Source organism: Diadema antillarum, unplaced genomic scaffold (genome assembly GCF_040938485.1).
Source record: "Diadema antillarum isolate AM-2024a unplaced genomic scaffold, OU_Dant_1.0 seq00000809_RagTag, whole genome shotgun sequence".
NCBI lineage: Eukaryota > Metazoa > Echinodermata > Echinoidea > Diadematoida > Diadematidae > Diadema > Diadema antillarum.
The window spans coordinates 1,215,733-1,243,525 of NW_027271689.1; the positions used below are offsets into that span (position 1 = coordinate 1,215,733).

Sequence of the window (27,793 nt, forward strand, 5' to 3'; positions counted from 1 at the left end):
TTTGAATCTGCCTTTCTCTGCAAATACATGAATGGATGACGCTCAATCTTGCCATTACGTGTTTAATGTTTAGAATATCAATATTACCCTTGCTATTATCATAATCATCACATTCATCATTATTAGATTATTACCATCAACATAATCATCTTCAGCTGTAATTTGTCTCAGTAGTAAGTCATTTGCTGTTTTACTATCATCACGATCATCGCAATTGTAATTACTGGGCTATCAGAATCTTGTTATCATTCAATCAGTTCCCTCACTCTTTCCAAGAGCTCTCCAAGTCCAAGTACCATACGTTCATAGGTCCTAAACAGTTATTTTCTCACATTATGCTCAACTCATGTTACTCTGAATACTCCCAATTTATTTTTCATAAAACTGATTTTTCCTTTTGTCTTTCAACACAACAATAATATCAATTCATGGGTTTCTTCTTTTACAGCTTCTCTCCCTTTTTCTCGTCCTCCTGCTCTCCCCCTTCCTCTCTGAACCATGCAATTATGAGGACCGTTGTTCCACGCATTGTGCTTTTGCTATCAGAGTTATCACGAAAGAGAGAGGGAACGGCTGAGACAAAGGCTATATGACCCAATGCAGCCGCAGTCAGTCACATGGCTTCACTGAGAGTCACATGATGATGTGACCAGTGCCTATGCCTACCACCATTCACGGCCTGCATAAACGGAGCCGACCGACCAACCTCCCGCCTCCTGGCCTATGGCAACTGTGTGATAAAAACAACGGAACTTCGCAGGTTGCTGTTGTGAAGTGGAATACCCCATAAAATTTGGGCGGCGATAGTGAAAGGAAACAACATGGGTTCCAAACAGTTTTTGCTTTCTATGGTTCTCTGTATTTCTGTCGTCGCTGCAAATGCTACCTGTGGTTACCAGGTAAATATCCTTGAATTTGAGTGTTATTCATCTTCGTTTTTAGGCGTATTGTAGAATCTACATGAATTGAATTTACGTGGTCAGTGACGAAGTGCCGTTTTCGCTTTCATTACGACAGTAGTTTTTGTTTGTTTGCACCGTTTGTGTGTTGTTTATGTCATGTTTTTACAGTAATTTCTGAAGCATCAAGCATTATTAAGATGTGCCCATGCCCCTGGCTCCTTTGGTTTTGATTTTAAACTAGCATTCCCCTTCTCGCGTGGCCTGCTTCACTCGGCTCTTCCCCAGGTGCAGTACCGTAGTAAAAACAACAACACGACTGGAGTGGTAAAAAACCAGACTCTTGTCTTGGTAGTCCCATCAGTTCAAAACAGTGTAGTCTACTAAAACCTGGTCCAACCAGCCAGTCATTAATCCTGATCTGATGTGATCTGACAGTGTGGGTTGTCACCATGGTCACTTGTGGCGAAGTGCAAAACTTGTGTATTTCCTTTTCTACTCCATGTTCTGTTCCGAAACTAAACTGTCAATAGGTCTAGGGTCTAGTCAATACAAATTAAATGTGTTAGCCATCATAAAACCAGCGAAGTCACTTGGGGAAAACAAAATAAAAGGGGACACTTTTTATTTTATTTATTTTTTTCCTGAGTGAAAGAGCCAATCTGCATAATTCCAAAGTTTGGGATGATGACATGAATTAGAAATTATATTTTTTTGCAGTTTTTCTTTGAACACTTTTTTTGAAATATAAAGCTGTGATAAGATTAGGTACCACGGTCCGGTACAGTGACGTCAGTGTATATATCTTAGCACTCCCTTTTAATTTCTTAAGGACCTTTTACCCACTCTTCTCTTTCAACTCTGATAACTTTTGAAAAGATCACGATGCTACTGCTTTAAAAGTTAGCAATAAATGGTCATGGGTACATGCTTGTGCGAAATTTCAGCTTAATTCGATTATCCTTTCATTGTGGTTTTAGTACATTCCTAGTTTCATAGTTTCCTTTTTTGTCCCAATAATTGAACAGAGCACACAGCAGAGTGATGAATACTTGACTCTGGACCCTTAACAGCAGAACATCAAACCTACTTTTCCAGGGCTGCCAACACTGGAAACTAGATGAGAGTGAGACTCCCATAAGCCAATGCTATAATTTAGGAGTCAAAATGAGTGAGATCAATAGAAATGCATGCAAATGAAATAAAGTTTTAGAGTGAGAAAGGACCAAAATGTGTGAGTCTCACGCTCAATGCGTGAGAGTTGGCAGCCCTGCTTTTCTCAGTACACGCTTTTCCAGAGTGTGTACTTTCTAAACCCACTAAAGACCTGTCTTGATTGAGTACACTCTGGCAGGCATCTGTGGGAAATGCATGTTTTAACAAAATCAGCCCATCTTCAGTGGGTTAACATCACTTAAATAGGTTAGGAAAGTCTATTTGTATTGAGTTATGCTTTGAGACTACTTCTCAAAATCTGCCCTTAACTAATAGCCATGTCTGGCAACTTTCTGGTGGTTTTATGATGCAGGGTTACATGATTGTGTCATAAAGCCATTCTACTTGGAGCCTTTTTTGTTGACTGATGTCTCAGAGTGTGTAACAGCACAGTGTAGCCCCCACTTGTGTGAAGGAAAGGGTAATTTCTTTGGTTATTTTGTTCTTTTGACCCAAATTTTAGTCATGTAACCCCACCAAGGCGAACAGGGTGAACGTACATCTGGTCCCACACACTCATGATGATGTAGGCTGGCTCAAGACTGTTGATGAGTATCTCTATGGAGGTGAGTGTCCACTTTTATAACTTTGCTAAATGGTTCCTGACTGAGACATGGGTTTGCAGATCTGGAGAAAGCTTAAATTAGTTGTCCTGGGTGTTTTCTGCTTTTGTATGAAACTCTAAAATAAGTTACTCAATCTGCATCTGATGTGTTGGATATGTGTCATACTGGCTCATATTGTTGCTAGTACACAGTATTTGTAGAAGCATGGAAATTGCCATCTTTATTTGTTAATTTTTTGTTATTAGTTAATTAAAAAAAAAATCTTTCACTTTGTGATCTTCTGTGGTCCCTTCTTTAAAAAAATAAAAAAAACACAACAAACAAATAAACATGGGAATGGAATTTCTGTATATGACAGCCATACATCTCGATATTTACTTTTTTCGTTTAATGCCCATTTTTCACTGGGAATTCATTATTATGAGCAGATTGTCTGATCGTTCAAATTTTGTAGATGGTCACACCTATTGCACACCAAACATTTTGGCCGTCGTAAATTCATTCAATTTCAAAAGAATCAACTCACAGTGCAGGATCTGTGTATTCACCCCAAAAAAGAACGAGTACCATTTAAATCAAATTATAGTGCGTAGTTTTGTATCTTTGTATTGTTACTGTTTACAGGTAGTACATGATGGGGATCTCACCTTAATTCTTCAAGGGAGAATTACGAAATAAAATATCAGTACTGTAAGTTTTAACAAATCACATCTCTTTCAAGGAGTAATGCATCTCATAAGTATAATATACTTTTTACTCATATGAGTACTTTTTTTTTCTTCTTCTTCTTTGCAGCCAACAACAGCATTCAGCACGCTGGGGTTCAGTACATTCTGGATTCTGTGACATCTGAACTTGCTAAGGACCCTGGTCGAAGGTTCATCTATGTGGAGACGGCCTTCTTTGAGCGTTGGTGGCACCAGCAGGATGAAAAGACGCAGTTCCTTGTCCGCCAGCTTGTCAGTGAAGGTGATTCACCCGTGACCACACCCACCTGACCACTCCAAATTAAAGGGACAATGCAGTGCAAGTGCATGCTGACTTGCATTGATTCATAATACCCTGATCATGGCTTATGAGACCAAAATAATATATATGAATATGTGTCATATGTCTTATGGTAATATTTGTACTATTTTTCTCCAGATTACTTGGATATGTTAAAAAACCAACAACAAACAAAACAAAACCTTCTGCACCAAGATTCTGCCTGTGACATCAGTTGTCAATTGTTGCTATATAAGTACTGATATGATTAACAAAAGACACTGGAATGCACCTGCACCTAGATTAAAGGGGAAGGCTAGTAACTGATCAGTGGGAATCAGTGGAAATGCTGGGAGATGATTGTTCCAATCCTTATGGGATTCATTCAAGAGTTCATTGTATATCTATTGTTGTGTGAAAATGATTTGCTTCAGAACGGTCTCATATTCAAGTAATGTGCAGATTAATGCTCCGTCACTGACCAGGGACGCTAACCTGGAAGCATTAAACTGCACATTACTTGAATATGAGACTATTCTGAAGCAAATCATTTTCACACAACAATAGATATACAATGAACTCTTGAATGAATCCCATAAGGATTGGAACAATCATCTCCCAGCATTTCCACTGATTCCCACTGATCAGTTACTAGCCTTCCCCTTTAAGCATAACTGGCATGTTTCCCTATAAATTCTTTTGGATGATCTTATTAGTACTTTAGCAGTAATTGAGAATCTTGGGTTGGAAGGTTTTTTGGAGAGTACAAACCAAGTAATCTGAAGAAAAAAAGTGGAAGTATTATTACGAAATACATTGCACAAATTTAGCTATTCATTTGGACACGTACACTGTAGGTGATGTTGAGGGTACCATGAATAAACACAAGTCAACATGCATTTGTATTGCATAGTTCCTTAAAGTGTGGTAGACATTCATAAAGACATGAGTCTGAATAATGTGAAGTCCTACAACATTTAACATTTAGAGTATGCTTAATAATGGAAAATTACAGGTTTATCCTTAGGCATTACCATTACTGTTGGACAATGTTCAAGTAATGAAATTATAGAAAGAAAAAGATAAACAGATAGGCAGACAGACAAACAAGACAGAAAAAGATGAGAAAGCAATTGATTTACACATGATATGAAAAATTATGATCACATGTGCATGATTTTTCAGAGTGCAGTTCAGAATGTGTACTATAGCTTTGCATTGCATTTGCTGGGTCAGCTTTGCTTGACAATATGATAATCATCCTTGTCACTTGACCTGTTGAAGACTAGTCCCAAGTATACTCTGGCAGGTGTATATGGGAAATGTATGTTGTAGCAAAATCAGTCCGTCCTCAATGGGTTAAGTTTAAAAGAAGCTCTTGGTCTGCATTTCATTTTTCTATTCAAATTTGGATTAATTCAAGATGTAATGATGTAGTGATATTTTTGGTTTTCAGTTTTCCAACACCTGTTGTTAACCCGTTCCATATGAGAACCTGGTGGCCTGTGTATTAACTCTATGGGGATTTCAGAATTCAGTATGGCACGGGTTAAATGATCAAAAGGTGATCACTTGTAAGGGACAAGCCAGTCTTGATTGTTCTATGTGTTATTGGCCTGTAGGAAGACTGGAGTTCATCAATGGCGGCTGGAGTATGAACGATGAGGCCTGCACACATTACAACGCCATCATTGACCAGATGACGGAGGGCCTGCGCTTCCTGGTCAACACTTTTGGCAAATGTGGTGTCCCTCGAGTGGCCTGGCACATTGACCCCTTTGGTCACTCCAGAGAGCAGGCTGGTCTCTTTGCTCAGGTAAAAAAAAATTATTATAGTAAATGTGACCCGCCACAACAAAAGGATCCAAAAGTCGCTGATGGCTTAGCTGAGAAAATCAAGTTTGAAGTCGGATTATCAGCATCGGTCAAAACCATTGAATTTCTGTTGTTGGCATAATGCTGTATTCTAATGTGTCGTCTATCATCTGCCAAAATTTTGAAGCTGAATGATCAAAGGAAAGGCAAGAAATTAGTGTTTTTCTGGGCCATGATTTTCTGACTCTCAACGGAACAGAAATGTGTCCAAAGATTTGGATTTAGCGCCATAAATAGTCTCAGCCCCTAGCAACGAGGGAGTGATCTTATTGGTCATTGCGCGGCATCCTGGTTACTGATAGGTCATGCGCAGACCACTGGCTCTAAGCTTGAATGAACATCGCGGAGGTCTGCTATGAGCAGACCTTATGATTGTCCAGAGGTGGAAACTGTCTTACCTCCCCTTGATCATGATTGCATTGGAAAGAAAACTTTGAAGGCGGTTTTCTCAAAATGCTGATTTCATAGACCACTCAACATGGTCTTATATAATCATCAATATCTCTGCAACCAGGTACTTTTATGACACATGTTACCATGAAATTAAAGCAGAAGAGTAAGGGAATAATGTCATGTCATTTTCAGAAAATCGACCTCCCCTCGACTTTCGGATCCTATTGTTGTAGCAGGTCACAAATAAATAAAATGTCTATAAAGAATCACCTACTCCAACCTCCATCACACACCTATAGATTATCCTATATAGGCAGACATCTGTCGGCACTTCTGACTTTTCAAGCAAAAATGCTGTGGCCCACTATTTTGCTCGGGGATGTATCCATTGCTTTTGTTTTCATGACCCCTGGTATTTCCTCTTTGCATACACCATTTCAGTACCCTCATTGTTCATAGTTATGGTGTATGTCCTCAAGCACTTTAGGACATGACCATTAAGTGGAGAGCATATGACTCTATAGCTTCTGAAATTGGGTTGTCTATTGTACCTCCACCAAGGGAGGAGGTTATGTTTTCGTTACCGTTGGTTTGTTGGTTGGTTGGTTGGTTGGTTGGTTGGTTGGTTCGTTCGTTTGTCTGTGTGCAAAATAGCTCAAAAGGTAGATAACAGATCGGGATGAAACTTGCAGGAAAGGTTGAGAATGACACAAATAACAAACGATTAACTTTTGGTAGTGATCCGAGAATTTTTGGGGAATTTATGAAGGATTTTTGATATTTTGGCAGGTAGGGTCAATGAACTTGGGAGTTCAGGCTGCGCGTATTTGAGGTTTGCATGCGCTCACTAAAGTGCGTGCTCTAGTTTCTGCTGGGGAGAGGCGCGCCGCTCATCTGAGGGCCTATGACGTAACAATTAATGGCTTCTATATTGGGAAATAGGGCGATTTTTCAGTGGGTGAAAATCACTTATCTCTATGGAAGAGCAAGATCATAAGTGGACTAGTAACTGCTTGGCGGAGGTCTGCGCTCTCGGAGTGCTTTTCTAGTTTTTATGCATGCTTCTCAAAGGGTGCAGTATGTATGTATGTTTTGGTTTGTCTGTCTGTCCTTCCGTCCTTCAGCTTTGTATTATCATTTTAGATAAACTACTTTTCCCTGCTTTTTTAACATCGATGTAAAGCAATTTGTCAATCAGTTGCAATAGACTGCTCTTTGAACTTTATTTGTGCTTGGGCAGATATGCTACAAAAGATGCAGATGCATCAACTAGATTTTGGGCAAAATCCCTCAAAGTCAAAGGTCATTAAACTTACGCTTGAAATGATTTCAGAATTAGATCTACTTGCATGCACATAAATGTAATGGTGGTAGGAAGTCAAAGGCAAAGGAAAAAGGTCACTGTGATCTGATGTAAAATGTAATTTTCCATTTGCATCTTCAGCAGTTAATGTTCATTGGTAAAATTATCTGGTGAGAAGATGAGGAATAAATGATGAGTTATTCTCCTGCAGTAACAGGGTTTAAAGATCATAGTCAAAGACCACCAAACATAAGTTTTGATATTTTCAGATTCTATGAAATAAGTCCTACGATAATGTTACTGTAAAAGTGGGTATTTTCATATGTGTAATTTTTCGCGCTTGGCTGGGTTAGATGAATTTCTCATGTTTTTTATTCTGCGGAATCGGGACATTAACTACTGGGACATAAATGGCATACAAAACTTGCATGTTTTTATTTTCCTACTAGCTTCTGGTCGTGCAAAATGCACAAAAATTTCCACACTGCGAAAATTTATGTACATGTATGGCACAAATGGTGTTGGCATGAGAAACAGAGGCCAAGTCAACTACTTAGCAGTGGAATTAGTCTAGTTTTGCTTTAGTCAAAGTAAACCACATATTTATATGTATTTCTTTCAGTTCCATTTCTGTGTGTTTGTGTGTGTGCACTGAATCTCTTGGTCTCAGCTTTTTTCTAGGCCCTACCTTTACTCTGTGGATGATATCTAAAAGTGAATTGCTGTTGAACAAAAGATAAGCTATTCTCGTTCTTCCTTTCATGCAAAATTTCCCCTGGACACAAGGTCTAATGGGCTTCCTGTTTCACAAACCATAAATCAAATCAGAGTGTGTGTTGTAATTTGGAATAGTACAGAACTCTGACTTTTCGTCACCTTTTAGTTTTACGATGTAATCCAGGGTTTTCCTGGCAGAGGAAAAGAAGTGTTTGTAGACGCTAAATGTTTTATGCCAGTCAAAAATAAAAAGAAAAGGCAAGCCCCGTATGACATTCATATTATATTATAAAACTTGAGTATTTGTGAAAAAAATATCAGAAGGAGAAAAGAGAAAGAGAAAATAAATGTACATGTAAGTTACATGTCAGTGATGTTGAAGTTGCAGAGTGGATTTTTTTTTTTTTTTTAATAGTGGATTCAGTACATGTGGATGTGAACTAGCATCAGCCTGGATAATGTGGATTTACAATTGAAGAAATCTGCATCAACATTATGCGCTTGCAATGCTGTTATGCTGGATGTAAATCACTTGGCTGTCTACACTGTTAGCTTGTTGCATGGTTTGTTTCAATGCTGTTGAATGCAGTTTTGTTTGTTAATATGCTGATTTGTGTGTGTGTGTGTGTGTGTGTGTGTGTGTGTGTGTGTGTGTGTGTGTGTGTGTGTGTATGTCCTGTCTTGTCTATTTTCATTTTGGCACCAACAATCTTAGTACAAAAAAAAATGCATGTTTTCCTACTTTGCTAGTTCCCTTTTTAATCAAGGTTCGTCTGAATTTTTAAATGTCTCAAGATGTTTAAAAGACAAATTCAATCATCAAGTCTAAACTCAAAATATATACGCCTTATTAATGAGCAATGTACATTGTAGTTGCATCTACCCGGGTACATAGCACTTGTTTGTGTTTTGTAATGTGTCACATTCCATGGTTCTGTTTTGGACCTCTTGTTATAACTATGTTTCCATGTATGTTTCCATATATCATGATTGTAGCGACCTTGACTATAATTATTTTTTAGCATCACTCTCGTATGTCTTTATGTGTGTGTATTTCTCTCCCCTTCATCTCTCTGCACTAGATGGGGTTTGATGGATTCTTCTTTGGCCGCCTCAGCTACAACGACAAGCTCCACCGACTCAACACAAAGACCATGGAGCAAGTCTGGCATGGCAACCCGAGCCTGGGCAGCCCTGCTGATCTCTTCTTTGGCGCCCTGTACAACGGTTACAACCCGCCCAAAGGATTCTGCTTTGACAGAGGTTGTAACGACCCACCCATCCAGGTAAGATTTTGTTGGAATTATTTGTGCTTTTTCTTGATATATGGAAGCCAGATGAACACCAACTTCAGACCTTCTCACCTTTCTCATTTTTCGTACTCTTGATTCCGCATTCCAAAGTCTGCATCATCTTTATTTTCTCTCTTGCAATACATCATTTGAAATTTTGCATCTTCTCTTCTCTCTTATCTCCATGATTGTCCAACCTTCTCCTCCCTCTCCTCCTTCCTTTCTGGTTCATCTTTTTCCTTCCAATGACTTCCTGACCCTTTACATTTTTCTCACTCCATTCTTCCATATGACTGTCCCTGTCTCATATCCTCCCATCTCCACTTGTGCATCTTTAACTTCCAGCTCACCACTACCCTTTGACTGTCACTATTTGCCTTCCTCACACTCTCCTTATATCTCTTTCCTCTTCCACTTTCCTCTTTCTTGGGTTCTTGTTTGTCAGTGTACAGTTCTTTCAAGGACTACAAACATGTGGAATTTACTGCCAACCTCCCACAACTACAGACGTTCCATAAATGCAGGCATAAATCAAACAAAAATATTGGTATGAAAGATGGAAAAAGAGTATGACTGTGCCATTTTATCCATGCTAATTATGGATACAGCCTGTTTGTTAATTGCCAGTAGGATCGTAGGAATTTAATGGCAGTCATAGATTTTGACAGATGACAAATGTGTTAAGCAAAGCAGAATTAGACCCCCCCCCCCAAAAAAAAAAAAAAAAAAAAAGAGAAAGCCACATGTACATGTACCACTTGTGAGAGCCTGCTATTTTTAGTTAATTATAAAATAAATATTATTTTAGTGTATACATGTTTTTAGTGTCAGTGTGGAATTCTTCTGCATCATGCACATATCTCATGTATGACATTTTGGACTCAAGATGTTGTAAACCTTGTCAAGAGGTTTTAGTTATGTTACACTCACCTTGTTGAGTGATGTGATAACAATAATATGTTAATTCGTCATCAGTTTGTGAGTGTTTACAAGTGGTCTGATTGCTTCTTCCTGTTTCGTTTGAAACTCTATAAATTGCAGGATGATCCGCGGTTGTTTGATTACAACGTAGACGATCGAGTGGAAGCCTTTGTGAAGTGGTGCAGGGACCAGGTACTGTAAAACACAATCTATTTGTGGCATGAAAATTTTGCGACTTGGAGCCAACAGCCTTTCTCGCAGCATGAAATTTTCGCGAATTGCCACTGGCATCCGATGCATATTGTGTAGGCAAGAACTTTCACGTTCATTTTAATTCGCGAATGTTGGCGCTTGCAAAATTCGCGAAATTAAAATGCACGCCAACATTCCTCATTTTACAGTATTGTGTGCAGTCTAATACCCTCTTCATATTGAAAGAACAGGATAAAGAGCAGTTTCATGTCATCCCCTTCCACTTTCGGAATGCGTCACTTAAGCTTTCAGGTGGATCTCTGGTTTTGTTCTTTGTTTTTATGCAGAAACAGAGAAACAAGCGTGAGAAGAGGGGAAGGCCCATGCTCTACTTAAAGGAAAATATGTTATCAATGCAGTACAGTGTTAAAGGCATTGTTTAACATTTGTAGATGAAACAAAAACCCAGCTTTAGTGCTTCAAAATAGTTCTAAAAATGTGTGTTAGGGATCGAAACTACCAATGTACAAATTTGAATCAGTATAGTCATTGTTAAGTATAAGTATACAGAATGTGAACAATAGTTGTATTAAAAATGTTTCTAAACTAAACCATCTACAGTTATGGTTTATTGAGAAAAATAGTGATATCACCATATATTTTAGGCTTCATAGCAAAAAATTTATATGGTAGGGTGTTTTGTGATACAACTGACCTACACATATATGCATTAAATGTAATATCTTGAACATTTTTTTTTTTTAAATCACTGCTCCTAATGGTAAACAGGACCTTTAACCAAGTGCTCTGCAGGACCTTCATAAGGCTCAGAAGCAGTAGTGGTTGAAACTGAATTGTACAGTGTATTGGAAGGAATTGTTCACCTTTGACCAAGCTCATAATAATGCTTTTCTGGCCCTCCAATTACGGGATGGTTGATGACCAGTAATTCTTGAGATGTCATTTAAATTGATCTTCATAATGTGCTAACTCTGAACAGATGAGGCCTATACTCCTTTTTAATGAACATTTGATCAAGTGTCTGACTCGTACAGATGTTGGTATGAAAACATCAACAGGGGCAGTGAAATATTGTTGGGATAAGAGGAAGGTATCATTAACAAATGAGAATCATAGCAGAAGTAGAGACAAATATTTGCTCACATCGTTCAGTGGTTTCATTAAGAAAGAGGTTTGTATTAGACTTTTGGAATTGTTATTAACCCGTTCCTTACGGGAACCTGGTTTACCAGGTTCCCGTGGGAGCAACTGATATACGGGAACCTGGTTTACCAGGTTCCCAAAATGAAGACAAGGGTGCCTGCTTCAGTGGCCTAAATTCATGTGTCTTTGTGTTAAAATGCTCAGAAAAGTGGGTTTGATAAAAAGATAAGAGTTTATTCTATCAGGATTTGTTCTCCTGCTGTTTAAAAGAGGGGGTTTTACAGTATTATGTACCTTTTCCTGATTTAGTTTTTTGCTTGTTCTGCTGTAAACTCGTACGAACATGTACATAATGATCAAGGTAGAGATCAGTTAGAAATGCGGATTCGCTGACCCCAGTCACCTCATTCAGGTACCTGGTTTTGTGTAGAACAAAAGATTCTGAGAGCTCATCAGCGCACGCTCTATTCATACCTCGCACCCGATCGATATTTCCATTGTTCACGGGCAGATGTAGTTGACCTTAGAAAGGGGGACACCATGAACCGCTTGATTGCCTTCACACAGCTGGATTACCAACCTGTGTGCCTCTCTGTCGACGGGCGAAAAGAATCTCGTTTGGGGACATTAAAGGCACTCAGAGAATTGCGGAAGGAACGGGTTAACTGTTTTCTTGTTGACATCCCATTCGTTGGGATTGAAACTAGACTACTAACATTGCATATAAACGGTTCCAAGATTATTATGGAAGGTAATGATAAAATTGTCTCCTCATTTCTGCCAATATTCAGTTAACCATGGCATTTCCATTCTATGTCTCACCTCTTGTTTTCCATCTGTAGGCCGCTTTCTTTGCAACCAATCACATCATCCTAACCATGGGCTCTGACTTCCAGTACGAGAACGCCAATGCATGGTACAAGAATCTTGACAAGCTGATGAAGTATGTCAATGCCAAGGTGAGACTAAAGCTGTGTGATAAAACGAAAAAGGGCATGATTTTCTGAGATGTAATTTTGTTCCAGGCAATTGCAGAGTACTGGTACACTTTTCTTTCTCAGGTCCTCACTTTTGTGTTCGTGTCATGATAATGTTATGTTGTCAATCCATGTTGATTCACTTAATGTTAGTACTACATGTATCCTCATGCACAGGACTTGCCCACTTCCCCATAAGTTAAATGAAGTGGAAAGTGTTACAAAGAAATACACGTAGATGTGATAAGAGCCATTACACTTAGGCGTACGTGTCGTACTCATATCTGTCAAAAACAAACAAACAAACATACTGCAAAGAAGTAATGAAGCTTTTTTAATCACTAGTGTCTGTCACAAATGACCAACATAGCAGCTAGGGATTGAGAATGGTGATCTGAGAGCCTGTTCCTTTCTGCACACTTCTATATCTTGCTCCAGTAGCTTAGGGTAGGTTCTAAAAGTTGATTGCCCCTCCTGGCTTGATCCAGTTATCTGCTGCGGATGTCCCAGGTTCTAGCTAGGCAGTAGGCAGCTGTTAAGTCTAACACCCACCCTCCACGTGACCCCGTCCAGCGGGTCAATGCGAATCAGGTCACACGTCCTAATATCAGCCCAGACACATTCAGACCAGGTCTTTCTTGGTCTCCCACGTCCTTTAGAGCTAAGAGTTGGCATACTTAGATGGTGCTAATAATAAGTCTCTTTGCATATTCAGAGGCAGCAGACAGCCATCATATGACTTGGGGCAGGTACATGTCGAGGTTAATACTTCAATTGGAAAAAAGAGGACCGACAGGTTTTGAGGTGTAGAAAAATTAAGACAGAAACCAATATCAATCAGTGTCTGTATCTTCACCCATTTTGGACTGAAACAAGAGAAAATTAACATATTATGCTATTTGGGTGGTATATAGTTCTTTCATGCAGTTCATTTGACGAATGATGTAAAGGAGAAAGCAGTAGGGCTTTTCAAGCGATGTTCTACCTCACTGACTATTAAAGACTTTGTCTCTTTCTCATCACAGGAGAATGATACAGGACTCTATCTTCTCTACTCCACACCATCGTGTTATGTCTCCAACCTGAACGAAGCCAACAAGACGTGGACGACTAAGAGCCAGGACTTCATGCCGTACGGCGATGCTCCCCACAACTTCTGGAGCGGGTACTTTGTCAGCAGGCCAGCCATCAAGGGCTATGTGAGGGAGTCTAACAACCTTCTCCAGGTATGATTATTACTGATGTCATGTCGTGATAGTCTGTTGGTGGCAAAAGGCGACGATTGAGTGACAATAGTTTAGTGCGCAAGTTGGCCACTTCTTATAATGGTGCTGTGAATTATAAAAATGTTGAAAGTGATGTAAGCAGTGCTTTGTGTTGGGAAAGGATGTGATAGTGTAGTTAATGTAGTACACAGTTTTGAAGAATGATGTCCTTAATATGGTGCCACTGATGATGTCATTCATGGAAATATCACAAAATCCAATGTTTATGAATGATTTCAGAAGTGCCCAGATAGATTGTGATTACAGGTACTGCATTCACTGCCAGCATGCTCATAGTAACTTTAAATCAGACTTTTACCTGTCTATACGAAACTTTCTTATGGATATTTTAATTAACTTGTCAACTGCTGTATTTTTCACATCTTGTTTTCTTTTCCTGACACATATCATCAGGTCTGCAAACAGCTGGAAGTCTTCACTGGTCCAAGTAGCTTCAGAAAATCAGGAGTAACTTCAGAAAGATTAAGTAAGTTTTCACTGGTACAGCTGGCAAGTCTACCTGATTCTACAGGAGGCTTCCTGAAAACTGAAATTTCTCCTCATGTCCTGACAATAAACACCAGAAGTTTCACTGATTTAGGTATAATTTTGACTTTGACTAAGCCTATTTCACACTTATTTTAGTCTATGGTCTAAATTTAAACCACCTTCGTGAATTCGGACTATTGAGTTTGCGTGTGAAACACAATTATCTTTCCGGGTTGCTCTTTGGAATCTGCCCGAGGTTGATGTGGGAATATTGGTAGCCCTGCACTCAGGTTTGGTTCTGCTTTGGTAGTCATATGGCCACCTGTTTCTCTCTCCTTCTCTCCCTCTCACCCTTTCCCTTTGTCATGTGCAGTGTTACCCCCACAGATTTCAGTAGCATAATTTCACAACTGTGATGTTGTGAAGGCCTGCATTAAAGTTAAATATCACAACATTGATATGATTATAGATTTACACATCGTGCTAAATGACTTACCATGACTATTTGCAGCAGACATCTGCATAAGTACAGTCTTCAATCGATTATACTGAGTATGTATTGGAACTATCGCAAATAACTTATTTTCAAATAGTTTTTGTCCATGCATAATATTTATGGAATCCTTGAGAAACTGTAAGAAGCCATTTTAGTTTTTGAACTGTGTAGAGTAACCTCTGGAAAAGTTTCATTTACTAGACCAGAGAGTGAAACACAGTTTGTTTTTTTGTTTTTATTATTTTCAGGGGAAGCTATGGCTGTTGCTCAACACCATGATGCTGTGACGTAAGTGTGTGTGTTTGCAGAGTTTGAGTTTTGTTTTTATGCCTCCGCCAACGAAGTGGCCAGAGGCATTATGTTTTCGGGTCGTCCATCCGTCCGTCCGTCCGTCCGTCCGTCCGTACGTCCATCCCGTTTTGTTTTTGTCGATATCTCAAGAACTGTGAGGTGGTTTTGCATCAAACTTGGTATGAGGGTATATCCTGGGGGGATAATACTTTGTTTGGATTTTAGGGTCACGGGGTCAAAGGTCAAAGGTCACTGTTATTTTGTGAAAAAAAGGTTGAAATTTCATGTTTTTCTCCATATCTCGCAAATGGTTCAAGGTATCTTCATGGAACTTAGTATATATATGCATGTACCGATGGGCAGTGATTATCTAGGGAAGTTGGGGGTCATGGGTCAAAGGTCAGGGGGTCAAAGGTCAAGGTCAACTCCTCAAAATATCACTACTTTCCTTTATTTATGCAATGCCTGAAGGATTTTTTTAAAACTTGATGTATGTATGTATAACCCAATATATATTCTGTGGGAAGTTTCTTGCCAAAAGGTCAAAGGTCAAAAGGTCAAGTGAAAGTGCTAAATTGCACTTCTTCCTCCATATCTCAAAAGTAACTCAAGGTATTATCATGAAACTTACATATTTATGCATGTTCTACCTAACAGTGATTCTCTTTGGAACTGTGAGGTCAAAAGTCAAAGGCCAGGTTTAGATAATACTATTTTACCATTTGATACTGAAATTATACTTTTTCTCAATACCTTGAAAATTACTCAATGCATAAACTTATAAAAGGGTCAAAAGTCAAGTAAAAATCATCAGTTCCCCCAAATACCTGCACTCTGACGTTTTAATCATTCATCCAATTGAACCTAGTTCTGGGAAAGTGAACATTCAGCACATTTGTGGCAAACCTGTCATTTTGATATTTTGCCAATTGTGTGAAACTGTCATCACACATTGTCAAGACATTGTACTATAGACCTATTAGGAGAACCATGCATTATGGCGGAGGCATACACCAGTCGCCGTAGCGACATTTCTAGTTTGTTTTTGTTTTTGTTTTAAGATCAAGTTAACATCATTCTGATGAACACTGATGAACACTGATGAATACAAGCATATGTTTCAAGCCATGATGTGTGATATCGATAACAATCAAGAGGGAGATGTAAAAATAAATTGAGTTAGTTGTATTGATGTAAGATGTTCTGATTGATGGTGGATGACCTTATCAATCAGAGGTGTGATCTACTGCTTTCAAACTGATTCACTCCACAAATTTGACAAGTGCTGTCAAAGTATGTATGTTTCCAAGGCTTTGTCAAGTCACTATTCATTTCATTTGATACTTTTATTATGCAATCACTACATTTTCACCATCTCGGGAACAATTAGAAGGTACATTATGCCTAACAGTTAGTAGTCCAGTTCATTTCTTGCCCAAAATTATAAGAATAAATATGGGCATATTATCATTTGGGTCTTCACCACTCAATCTGTTATTCATGACTATGATGGCAAGAATGAATGGATAGGACTTTACGGCAGCATTGAACCACCAATGATTGTCTGGACATTGCTCATACAGATGAGGAGTGTTTTCATATTAATTCAGCAATTCTCAGACAAGATACTTTTATGAAATTGGTAAAGAATAATGAGTTTCAATTCCATAATGGATGCACTGATCTGTTGCAATTCTTTCTTTTTCTATTGAATGTATTCAGGGGAACTGAAAAGCAGCATGTTGCTGATGACTACGCCAAGAGACTCTCCATCGGCAGAGTAGATTGCCAGGTTGGTATATGCTTAAATGATCTCGAAACTAATTAATACTTAGTGATGGAAATCTCATGTTAACCCTTCAAAGCACAAAGGAGAATTATATGTGGTGATATACTTTGTGTTATGATAACAGATCATGTAGTGAAATAGTTAAGCATAGATTGGCTGCACACAATATCATAGCTGTTTGTATTTGAAGGGAAGTTCATATTTATCAGGACTTGCTCATCACACATCATTGACCTTTGCTCTTATCCTGTTCATAGTAGATCAATTCACATATCGAACACTCTTCTCCAGACATAATGACTTGTTCTTTCGTATGTGAAAGTGTCTGTCAGAACATCAGGCTTATCATGGCCATCATCATGACCAACAAATGATACAGCAATAAGTTTTTTGTGATGTTAGAGTATCATTATTATCACGTGTGGGGTTCAGTCAGGAATTGGATGCTCTCCCTCAATGTATAAGTTATCTGGTCTATCATGAAAGCCTGCTAGGATCATCAAGCAGCCAATGTCTGATTTCTAAATTTTCATAGTTTTCAGACTTTATCTTTACAATCATACATAATTAGCTTCACTTTCTTTAGAACAACTGGATAGTAAAAAATGGTATAAAAGCTTACCACTAGAAATTGTTTGGTGAAAATCAGCCGTGAAGTATGGCTGTAGTCAATGATGATATGCTGGAGAAGGGGCATTGAAACACATCAGTTTGATTTAAAAAATGTGAAAATCTTCTGTATTTAGAAACATTCTGAGACTTAGAAAATTGGATAGGAACTGGGTGAGATGTCAGATTTTGAGATTTTTCAAATGAATTCACTTTTTTATTTCTTGATCATATATAAGATCAATTTGCAATTCTCGGTTTTGACATTATCTAACTCTAAAGGGTAACAAAGCAATGGACCTTGAATGGGAAAACAAACACTCACCAAAGATTTCATGCCAACATGCATTTCTTTTTCTTTCTCAAGACTCTGATCAGTGAGGCGATATCAGCAGATGTCAGCCAAAAGTTTAGCTACCATCTCCAGGATTCTTCTGACCATTGTGACTACGCCAACATCAGTATCTGTTCTGCCTCGGAATCACTGAGCCAGGTAACATGGTAGTCTTCTGATTCATGGAGCTCCAGTGTCTAAAAACTTAAATATGGTATTGATTCTGAAGTCTGTTGCATTTCTCCTGTCTTCATTTCCTTGTTAGGAATTCATTTGCTGTGGATTTGCTGTGTGAATTATTTTTTGTAGAATGTCTGGCCAAGAGTGTTATCTTATGCATTGAATGTTTTGGCAACCAAGCATAATATGCAGTACTATAAACCCTAATGGATTGCAAATTTCAATGGAATAATTTTACAGGGAGTATTTTTTCGTCAAATCATTGTTTTTAGGAAGATGTAACATGCTGTCTTGCTTTTGTTTTTGTTTTTTCCATCAGTTTGTGGTTGTTGTGTACAACCCTATAGCCCGGTCAGTGACCTGGCCTGTTCGTCTTCCGGTCAACCATGCAACATACACTGTGGTGGGGCCTGATGGCAAATCTGTACCCAACCAGGTTAGTCACAAAAAGCAAAAGCAAAAACACAAAAGCAAAAACAGAATGAAGCACCGTCATGCATACATGGTCTCAAGAGAACAGATGTACATAATTGCGGTATAGCATGAATGTTACCGTGTAATCATATGTCATTCAAGCAATTAATTTGCCACTTGCTTGTCGTTGATATTCTAATTGTGTATGAATTTCATGCAATACTTTTGGTACTTGATTTACAAATATAAAAGTAATTCACTCTGAAGAGACTAGTTCTTGCTATAAGGGTTAACCCATTGAGGACGGACTGATTTTGCTACAACACGCATTATTTCCCATAGACACCTGCCCGAATATACTCGGGACTCGTCCTCAGTGGGTGAAGGAGGTACCTAGCTGCCCCTGTTTTGTTACGCAGCTTTCATAGTGTAAATCTAGTTTGTTATGGCAGCCAAAAATTAGGTTTTGAGAACTCGTATTCCATATTATCACATGAATATGATATTTGGAGATGAGGTCTTGGAAATAATAACAAGGTAGGTGACTTTTCCCACTGAAAGTAATCTGATGTTTTTACTAGGCTTTGTTTAAAAAAAAAATCAATATTTCTAGACATGCTTACAGTTATGCCATACAAATACAGCAGTTTTTATCATATCATTTAGAAATGAAAAGTGCATCTTTTAGAAATTGAAATTGAAGATTGAAATTGAAGAACAGTATTCATTACACCTTTACAACATACATTTTCAGCACAGCATAATGTATAACCAATGTGGTGTGCGTTTATAATGTGCCTGAACATAAAATGTAATCAGCAATATAAACCTATTGACTCAGTTACACTTGAGCATGCATTATTCTCAAGTGGTAGCAAGTGCATCATCTTATGAAAAATATAAGAATTTTTGTTTGTTTTGTGCATTTTGTCAACCTCAAGATTCAAGATGTGACAGCCAGTACTAAGAGTGTCAGACGGGACAGGGGTAATGCCACCAAGGAGCTTGTCTTCCTTGCTACGGTGCCACCAGTCGGCTATAGCATGTACCGAGTCACTGCTGCCTCCAACAGTAAGCACATATCTGTTATGGAAAAATCAATTATTATATGATGTCAGCTTAAAAAGCAGGAAGGAGACAGAAAAATAGACATACAGGAACTCAAATGTCAATGTCCATGTGTAGCTCTAATGTGACCATATGTGACCGGCGACAACGGTTTCAGGCAGAAGTCGGGAATTTTGAAAATTCATTTTTTCACTGAATCTCATTGCCCATTTCCTAAGCTTTGCATTGATATAAAACACTTGTATTCTTCGGCACCGTAAGTGGGCATAGAAAGAGAAATAAAATGCACTTTTTAAGTTGTTAGCCTGACAAAATTGCGAGAAAACAGGCTTTGAAGATTCACCTCTTTCTCAAAGACAATGTCCGAGCGGCGATGCGAGGGGAGAATCACCCATCCGTACGATGGTGCCAATCGATGTTTAAGCTCCGCCTCTAGCAATCACATCGCCTCCTGATTGGCTCACTGAGAGAGTCAAATTTCCCGGGCACCTTCCTCGGAGCTCAGCGTATGGAGCCGATAAACAATGCATTTCGCTCGGGTTTGTTTACCAGTACGTCTTTCAAGATGGCGAATACGATAACTGCACATATGGTGTACATGTACAATGTACATGACTGTGTAATACTATGGTGCACGCATTACGCAATGGCATCCACATGCCATGGCCGTGTGCGCGTAACAGGAGCGGTGACGAATCCACACATTTACAAATCGCGTTTTCATCGTGGTGCCTTTTGAAAGCAGAAAATTGCTAGTGCTGGCACTGGCAAGGGTCACGCTTCCTGTTTGTTTTGCCTTTACAAGACAGGCATATGTTGCTTTGTTTGGTGGTGCTCATTGAATTAAAACAAACAAACAAACAAACACGACTCGTTAGTTTGGTGCGATCTTGACGTGTAGTATTTGAATATAATTGGTCACATGTGACCGCTCCTTTCCTCTCATCTACCTTCCATTGAGTCAGTCTGCTGCTGTCATAATTTTTACTACATGTACAAGTAGACAAATTTGAGAATATTTAGTTTTCTTTTCACACGATTATGTCATGCTACATGATTTTTGTTTCACTTCCGTTGTCGAACATTGCGGTAGAATAGTTTGGATAGAAAGCCAAACGAAGAGCGCGCACTACAGAGCGAGCGTATAAAACCACTATAGCAAGAACAATGGAGCATGTAATCGTGCACGCGTGGACAAAGCATTCCCCAAACGCATGCAACTGGTGTGTCCGAAAGCCAAATTATGTAAATGTATGCGACGCACCAGCCAATCGCGTGTGAGACCCTGCGCCGTAGCAACGCTGAAGATATTGGCGCGGCGTTCGAAGGAAGCTCGAAACTGACGATTGCGATCCAACATAGGGTGCTTAAAATTCCATTTTCGATAGGAAAAACTTAGTCTTATGCTATGAAATTTAGTGTAGATGTAGAAAAAATATCAAAGATTTGATTTCTGCAAAAAACCTAAATCGACAAAAATAATGGTCAAAATCTTTGTACCCCGCCTAGGAGGGAATTTGCTCTTGCGACTTTTGCCTGAAACCGTTGTCGTGGGTCACATATGTTTTTTTTTTTTTTTTTACCTTTATTTCATTTAAATGGAGTTGAGATTGGACTCAAAACTTTGTTTGCCATTTAATTTGTATGATTTTAGTCATACTTTAATGATAATATTTCTTGCTACTGTTTTGTTATGTACAACTTATCAGTACAGTGTAAAACTTCAATTGTATGTATTATGTTTTATGATGTAAATCAATGGTTATATGTGTGTCTTTGATACCTAGGGTGCTAATACCAAGTTTATAGAAAAATTTGTGTCATGCAACTACTGTGCTGAAATAATTCTGAAGCACTGAAGTTAGTCTCAAGGAATTGAATGAAGTGTTATTACTGTTATAAGCTTCTGTCTTCAGCCATATACATTTTTATTTTGTAATGTTTTCTATGTGCTCTACCTGTCATCATGAATGTTATAATTTTCCTATTTTTTATCAATTTCTTGGTCCTGTGGTTAGACTTGCTGAATCGATTGATGGCAGCAAAGAGGAGCCAGCCGGTCCAGATGTCAAATGCCATTGGTCAGGATGCTTCCATCGGTAATGAGGTGAGGTTTAGATATCAGTCTGACATTTCTCTAGCTTTATGACAGAAAATTTGATGAGCTGCACATCTTGGGTTAGGACCCTTTCCTCCCACTCCCCGGCACATACACATACACAATTTCTGCTGAGTTAGGCTCCAATACCATGAATTTCACACAACTCAACTGCTTGTACTTGAACTTTTTACCCCATGGTGCATGATGTCAAGATATAGTTATATATCTTAGACACTCTTGGAAGATTGATACAAATTGTCCTGCAATGAACACTGTGCGAGTTCTATTTTTAAATTTTTTTTATTAGTAGCTATTTAATCTTGTATGATATATTACAATATTTCTATATTTTTATCATATTTCATTTGTAATGACTCCTCTTTTGCAGTTTTTGCAACTCAACTTTGATGGCACCACTGGCCTCCTGAAGTCGATGACAGACCTGGTGTCCAGCAACACGATCCTGGTGAACCAATCTTTCTTCTGGTACAACTCCAGTACGGGCAACAGTGTCTCCATCCAGCCATCCGGGGCTTACATCTTCCGTCCGAACCAGAGCGACCCGTTCCCGCTCTTTGACGGCAAGTCGGTGCAACTCAAAGTGGTCACAGTAAGTTTTGGTCCCGGCATTCATGTGCTTCATGCTTTTATATGTTTGTGTCTGTGTATGTACAGATGGAAAACAAGCTTGTAGAAAACTGACAAAGAAGGGAGGGGAAGGACAAAAAGAAAAAAAAGAAGGAGAGATGCTGACTGTTTCTTTTTTTTTTTTTTGCAGTATCTTGCATTATGCTTTTCAATAATTATGCTGGTTTCATGGATCATACTGTTTTTCCCCAAATTATATTACACACATGTCTATTGCTGACGAGGTGAAAATATGGTTTTCCATCATAGATATGTGTTTACAATATTCTGAAAATGAAGGAATGTTGTTAAAAAGGTTGGCATCCCTGAAAAATGAATAGGGAAAGAAAGGAAAAAAAAGAGAAGCTAGGTTGAGGAAAAGTTAAACGTTTTTCTTCTGGGATAGATGAGGAAGACATTTCATGTGAATTTTCAGCTGTCATTCAGTGTTCATGATAATGGTGACGAATTTGTACCTTGATGTGATTTTTTTTTCTCTCTCTCTCTGTAATGGAAAGATTAACAAGGGATTCATGTTAGGGGGAAGACTGTTGTGCACAAGTAATTTGATTTCTGCCGATGCTGTCTTACGTCACGTTTATAAACAAAGATGTAGGTCTATCACTGCGTTTTGTGATCTGATGATACGCAGCAAGGAAGATTGCTTTCACATGATTGTCTTATTTCTGGTTGCCAGGGTGATGTGGTGCAGGAGGTCCAGCAGCAGTTCACACCTTGGCTCAGTCAAGTGGTTAGAGTCTACAAGGGGCTGCAGAGGGCTGAGTTTGAGTGGACAGTGGGACCAATTCCAGTCAGGTAGGCCTTGGCATCTCATGCCATTTATAGTTGTTGGTTGTTTTTTTCTTTAAAGACTTGTAGCTATTTCCAGAAATTTTCTGTTGTCCAAGATTAAAACACTTATCAAGAGTTAGGTAGATAAAGGCATACTTTAGTGTATGAGGAATGCTCAATTTTAGCTCAGAATCTCCCCTTTCATAATTTGATTTTATGTCTCAAATTCTATCTTTGACATCCCTCTTTTGATCTGGTGATTGAAGGGCAAATAATAACATTTCATGACATAAGTTACACATACAAATGTAATTGAACGAATGAGTCCATTCCTGTTAATGTACCAACATTCTATTTTTGCCAATCAGCATGACCACAAGTGTTCATCGTTTGCTGAGCCCTGTAGGAAGCACATCCTGGAAGAAGTGTTAGTTAAAACTGGTTATGTAACTTCCCCATATCCTGCAGTATCGCAGTTATCTCTTTGGTTGGACTTTGTATCTTTTCACCCGAGTGGCAGTTTATGTGGCAACTGTATAATTTAATGACCAAGATTTGTCGTCTTGTTAAGTCTTGGTAAGCATTTATTGCCAATTCTTCCCATATTTGTTTTTTTGTTTGTTTTTGAGGGAGATTGGAGAACTCTTAATGTACCCATGCCTGTGAAATAGCCAGGCACATAGCTGCTGACTGCACAGGAAAATTGAGGGTGAAAGACTTCCCTCATAGTTTGCCATTTACAATAATGCACCATTGTAATTGTAATGCTAACGCATGTCTTCATTTCAGTGTGAATTGTTTTCTATGTTCCATGTTCTCCCCCCACCCCCCCCCCCAACCTTCCCCTCCCTGCTGCAGTGATGGACTTGGGAAGGAGATTATCACCCGGTTTGACACCAACATCCAGTCAGGAAAGACTTTCTCCACCGACTCAAATGGCAGACAGATTCTTGAAAGGATGTAAGACATAGTTATGTGCAATGAAAATTATTCAAGCACATTCAGTGTGTACTAATGTTTTCTACACAGTGTGAATATTCACTGTAAAGGTTACACCCAGCATTCAGGATTCAGATCTAGAATATGAATGTGGTCATGACATTTTTTTTTTCTATCTCATTTGTGGAGGCATGCATGAAGTGGTGGTTTATGTTTTTCTTAGATTTTTTAAACTGTCTATTCATTCCAAATTCTTATTTTGGCAGTGATTGCAGATGTCAGAAGGTTTTGAGATATTTCAGCCTTACGTGGTCCAAAGATTTGTGTAGACAGAAAATTTTTTTTTTTATATTTCGACATTCATGTGCAGAGATCTTTGATTGTTATTGTTATATCAACAGAAACAGAAAACCCTTTTCAGTGAAATGCAAGTTAATGACACTTCATATACTTCAGTGGAAAAAGTTAGTGCTGTATGCTGGCTGTCTACTCTGAAAGACAAGCAAATGTTCAAAAGGTTTTGTATCTTTCTTTTTTTCTGAACAGCTTGGATCAGCGAGAGGATTATGAATACAACAACAGTGAGCCAGTGGCAGGCAACTACTACCCCATCAACAGCAGGATCTTCATCAAGGTGTGTTAATATCAATATCTTTCTTCCCTCACAGAAATCACTGATTTGTGGCATATTTTGTCCACTCAAAGCCACTCAAGGCCACTCAAGCCCCTTTTGCCTATTTACCCAACAATAATGTACAGGAATTTTGCCTTGGAAATATTCTCGCACAGGCCAAGTCAGTGCTCATTAATGTGTGATTGTTATGCCTGTAGTCCATAATTTACTTTTATTCTTTCTATTCAGACATCTACCACAGACTTGATGTCTTAAAAGATGTCTAGATGAATTCAACAGGTGAATTAGTCCTCATCATTCATGTATCAAGCTATTGTTGCCTTATTGGGTCGTAGCCACATACACATGCTCTCAAGACACCTCATCATATTTGGGTAAATTATAAATATGGGCTGTATGCAATGACGTAGGCTAATTTCATGAGCTTTCAAAATATTTGATGAACAAACTCAGGGGGCGGTTAAGATACTGTACCTCCATCATAGTAGGTTTACTAGTAAGAAAATTTTTGAAGTGGTTAAAAGAAGCTTATTAAAAAAAGAAATGGTGTGTAGACCAGTTTTTGTCTCAAATTGGTTCTTTGTTCTAAAATTTGTATTTGCTTTGTTTCTTCCACAAATGTATGATGTTATTCATTTTTTGTGTCTTTTATCACAAATATGGCTGCAGGACAACTCATCCCAGTTCACAGTTTTGACTGACAGGTCTCAAGGAGGAAGCAGTCTCAGGTCTGGATCTGTTGAGGTCATGGTAAGATCCTGTTTCTCATCTGTAATGATAGCTGGCATGGGAGGGAACAGACAATAATTATGATTCAAAGTGATTATTTTGGTTCAGTCATGCAATAAACAAGAAATGTTGGATTGTTTGAATGCCAGCTAGTGTTGTTTTAAAGTTTGTACGGTGATGGAAATGAGGAAGAGAGGTCCTCCTTGGAAGGACTGTTGTTTGGAGAAAGAAAATCCCTAGAATGAGGAGTTCCTGGAATGGAGTAGGAAGGCCACGTAGGGATAGTGAAAGGAATGCTAGTGGTGATATACAGTGGACTCCAGTTGTAACGAAGTCCTTGGAACTGGGAGTTTCTTTCGTTATATCAAAATTTCATTATAACCAAGCAAATAAACTATAAAAAAGACATAGTGTGGGTAATTTTGCAGCCTAAATTTTTATTTCGTTGTAATCGGAATTTCGTTCTAACCGTGTTCATTGTAACGGAAGTGCACTATATCAAGAAACGAAGTAAATTTGTTCTCTTGCACTTTGTTTTGTGATACATTGGGATACATTTTGCTATTTCCTCGCTTTCCAAAGTCCTGGTATGCGTGACTCTTTTGCACTGACAGATCCATCGCAGGGTTCTCAAAGATGACAACCGAGGCGTGGGCGAGCCTCTGAATGAGACTGGTCAGTTTGGGGATGGTCTCATGGTCCGTGGAAGTCATTATGTGGTCCTGTCCACCCCAAAGAAGGCTACCTTCCTTCAACGCACTCTGGGAGAGGAAATATATATGAGACCTTACTTTTACATCACCTCGGCAAACGAGACCAATGTCAGTGCTAATGTGAGTCCAATGGTATTTGCTTAGCTTTATCAACAACTTGGGTTTTATTCAAAGAGATGTAAGTGTGAAAAAAAAGAATACCCATCACCATTGAAAAAATTAAGATTCCACTGTTAGGTTGCAGTATTATGTGTCAATTCATCAGCCAGGGCAATCACAAGCCCTCAACTTACTGACACAGTATATGAAATTTCTGCAAACCAGAGAAATGTAGCGTAGGCTTGAGTTAATTTGCAGATTAATCTGAAATGGAACCTCTAAATATGTGTTTGGTTCGCTCTCTCTACTGAAAATATAAGGCAGTGATTACATTTTTCTAGCCATGCCAACAGCAAATGACTTCCAAATCTACTATTTGCATTATTCATGCTGTAATGGTTGAGTTGACTTGAAGATCGATACAAAATCACACTTGTTTTCTTGCAGTCAGTAAACAGACATTGCTAATGCCTATTGATTTCTCCAGATCAAATTACATGTATAATTTATTTCCTAGTTTAGGTGATAAAGTAGCATTTGTGATGTATTTGTTACCCCAATAAGACATACCTTGCTGAAGTCAACGATTGTTATTCATCATAAGCTTCTAATTAAGTCTGGCGCTTAGCAAGCAGCATCTAAGCACTTCCTGAAAAACTTCAGTGGGCACTTTAGATGATTGCCATGATGGAAATGTCTACAATGAGATATTCCATTTGCAATGAGATACCATGCCCCTGTGGTTGGCATAGAGAAATTACAAATAACAGACTTCCATTTTAATAATTTTTATGTCTTTTATTTTAGCATTGAAAACAGAAAACAAATTTTCTGCATACAATTTTTAAGAAAGGGGAAGTAATGAGCATGCTTGCTCATTGATGTAGTTTCATAATCATTTTCTTTTGTCTCTCTTTCTCTCTCTCTCTCAGGCATCGTATGTGACCACTACCCTACCTGACAATGTCCACCTCTTGACCCTTGAGCAGCTGACCCCCAACGTCATCCTCCTACGTCTGGAGCACCAGTTTGAGAATGGAGAGGACGCAGTCTTCTCCAAATCTGTAACTGTCTCTCTCAAGGTTAGCCCTACAAACCACCTTCTCACAACAGCCTTTACTCTGCTTTGTTCACCGATCATGTATTGTTGTGAGCTCTGTACACAAATGTATGGGCAATGGACGATGGTAAGATGGCGGTAAATTGGCTTCAAAGTGATTGGCCAGTGAGATATCCAGACTCTTCCAGTAGAGGATCAGTGGTCAAAATGCTGCAAGTTTAGTGGTAGCTTCGAGGTATGAGTGTGTATAGAGGTATAGGGATGGTACAGTTCTTTTTTTAGATTTTTATCATATATTCATTGGATTCCTCTTATATGATATGTTTTTAAACATTTCATGAAGTGGTTTCTAAGTATCTCACAAAAAGTTTAAAAGCTGAATCTTCACCTCAACCAATACTATTTTTTATAATTTGGTCCTATGCTCTCCTGTTTGATAAGGCACATATGCCTACTCGCACCTTGCATCAAATTTTTGTCCCTTTTGTGGCAATGCTGACAAAGGTTTTTAATATGTGCAGTTGAGCTTAACATAGTTTGCAATTTTGGTGAAGACATCACAAGTGTTGTAAATGTGTTTTGAGATCTTTCAGCAAGAATTCTCAATACACACCTGGATGTGGGTGTCAAAGCTGGGTGCTATGTACATCATTTCATGGCATT

General features: G+C 38.7%; 1 protein-coding gene across 1 annotated transcript; it reads left to right on the forward strand.

Moving 5' to 3' along the window:
* The first annotated feature begins 731 nt into the window (after positions 1–731).
* LOC139739617 (lysosomal alpha-mannosidase-like) lies at positions 732–27,655 on the forward strand. Its single transcript, XM_071650219.1, has 23 exons — positions 732–899; positions 2,578–2,680; positions 3,476–3,649; positions 5,290–5,483; positions 9,038–9,241; positions 10,289–10,360; positions 12,367–12,483; positions 13,527–13,727; positions 14,181–14,253; positions 15,000–15,039; positions 16,765–16,834; positions 17,808–17,933; positions 18,274–18,390; positions 19,310–19,439; positions 21,455–21,543; positions 21,926–22,147; positions 22,862–22,980; positions 23,815–23,916; positions 24,442–24,529; positions 25,199–25,279; positions 25,873–26,091; positions 27,003–27,152; positions 27,635–27,655. Exons 1-23 carry the CDS (start codon positions 822–824, stop codon positions 27,653–27,655), a joined length of 2,790 nt encoding a protein of 929 aa, XP_071506320.1. The 5' UTR covers positions 732–821.
* Positions 27,656–27,793: the final 138 nt, after the last annotated feature.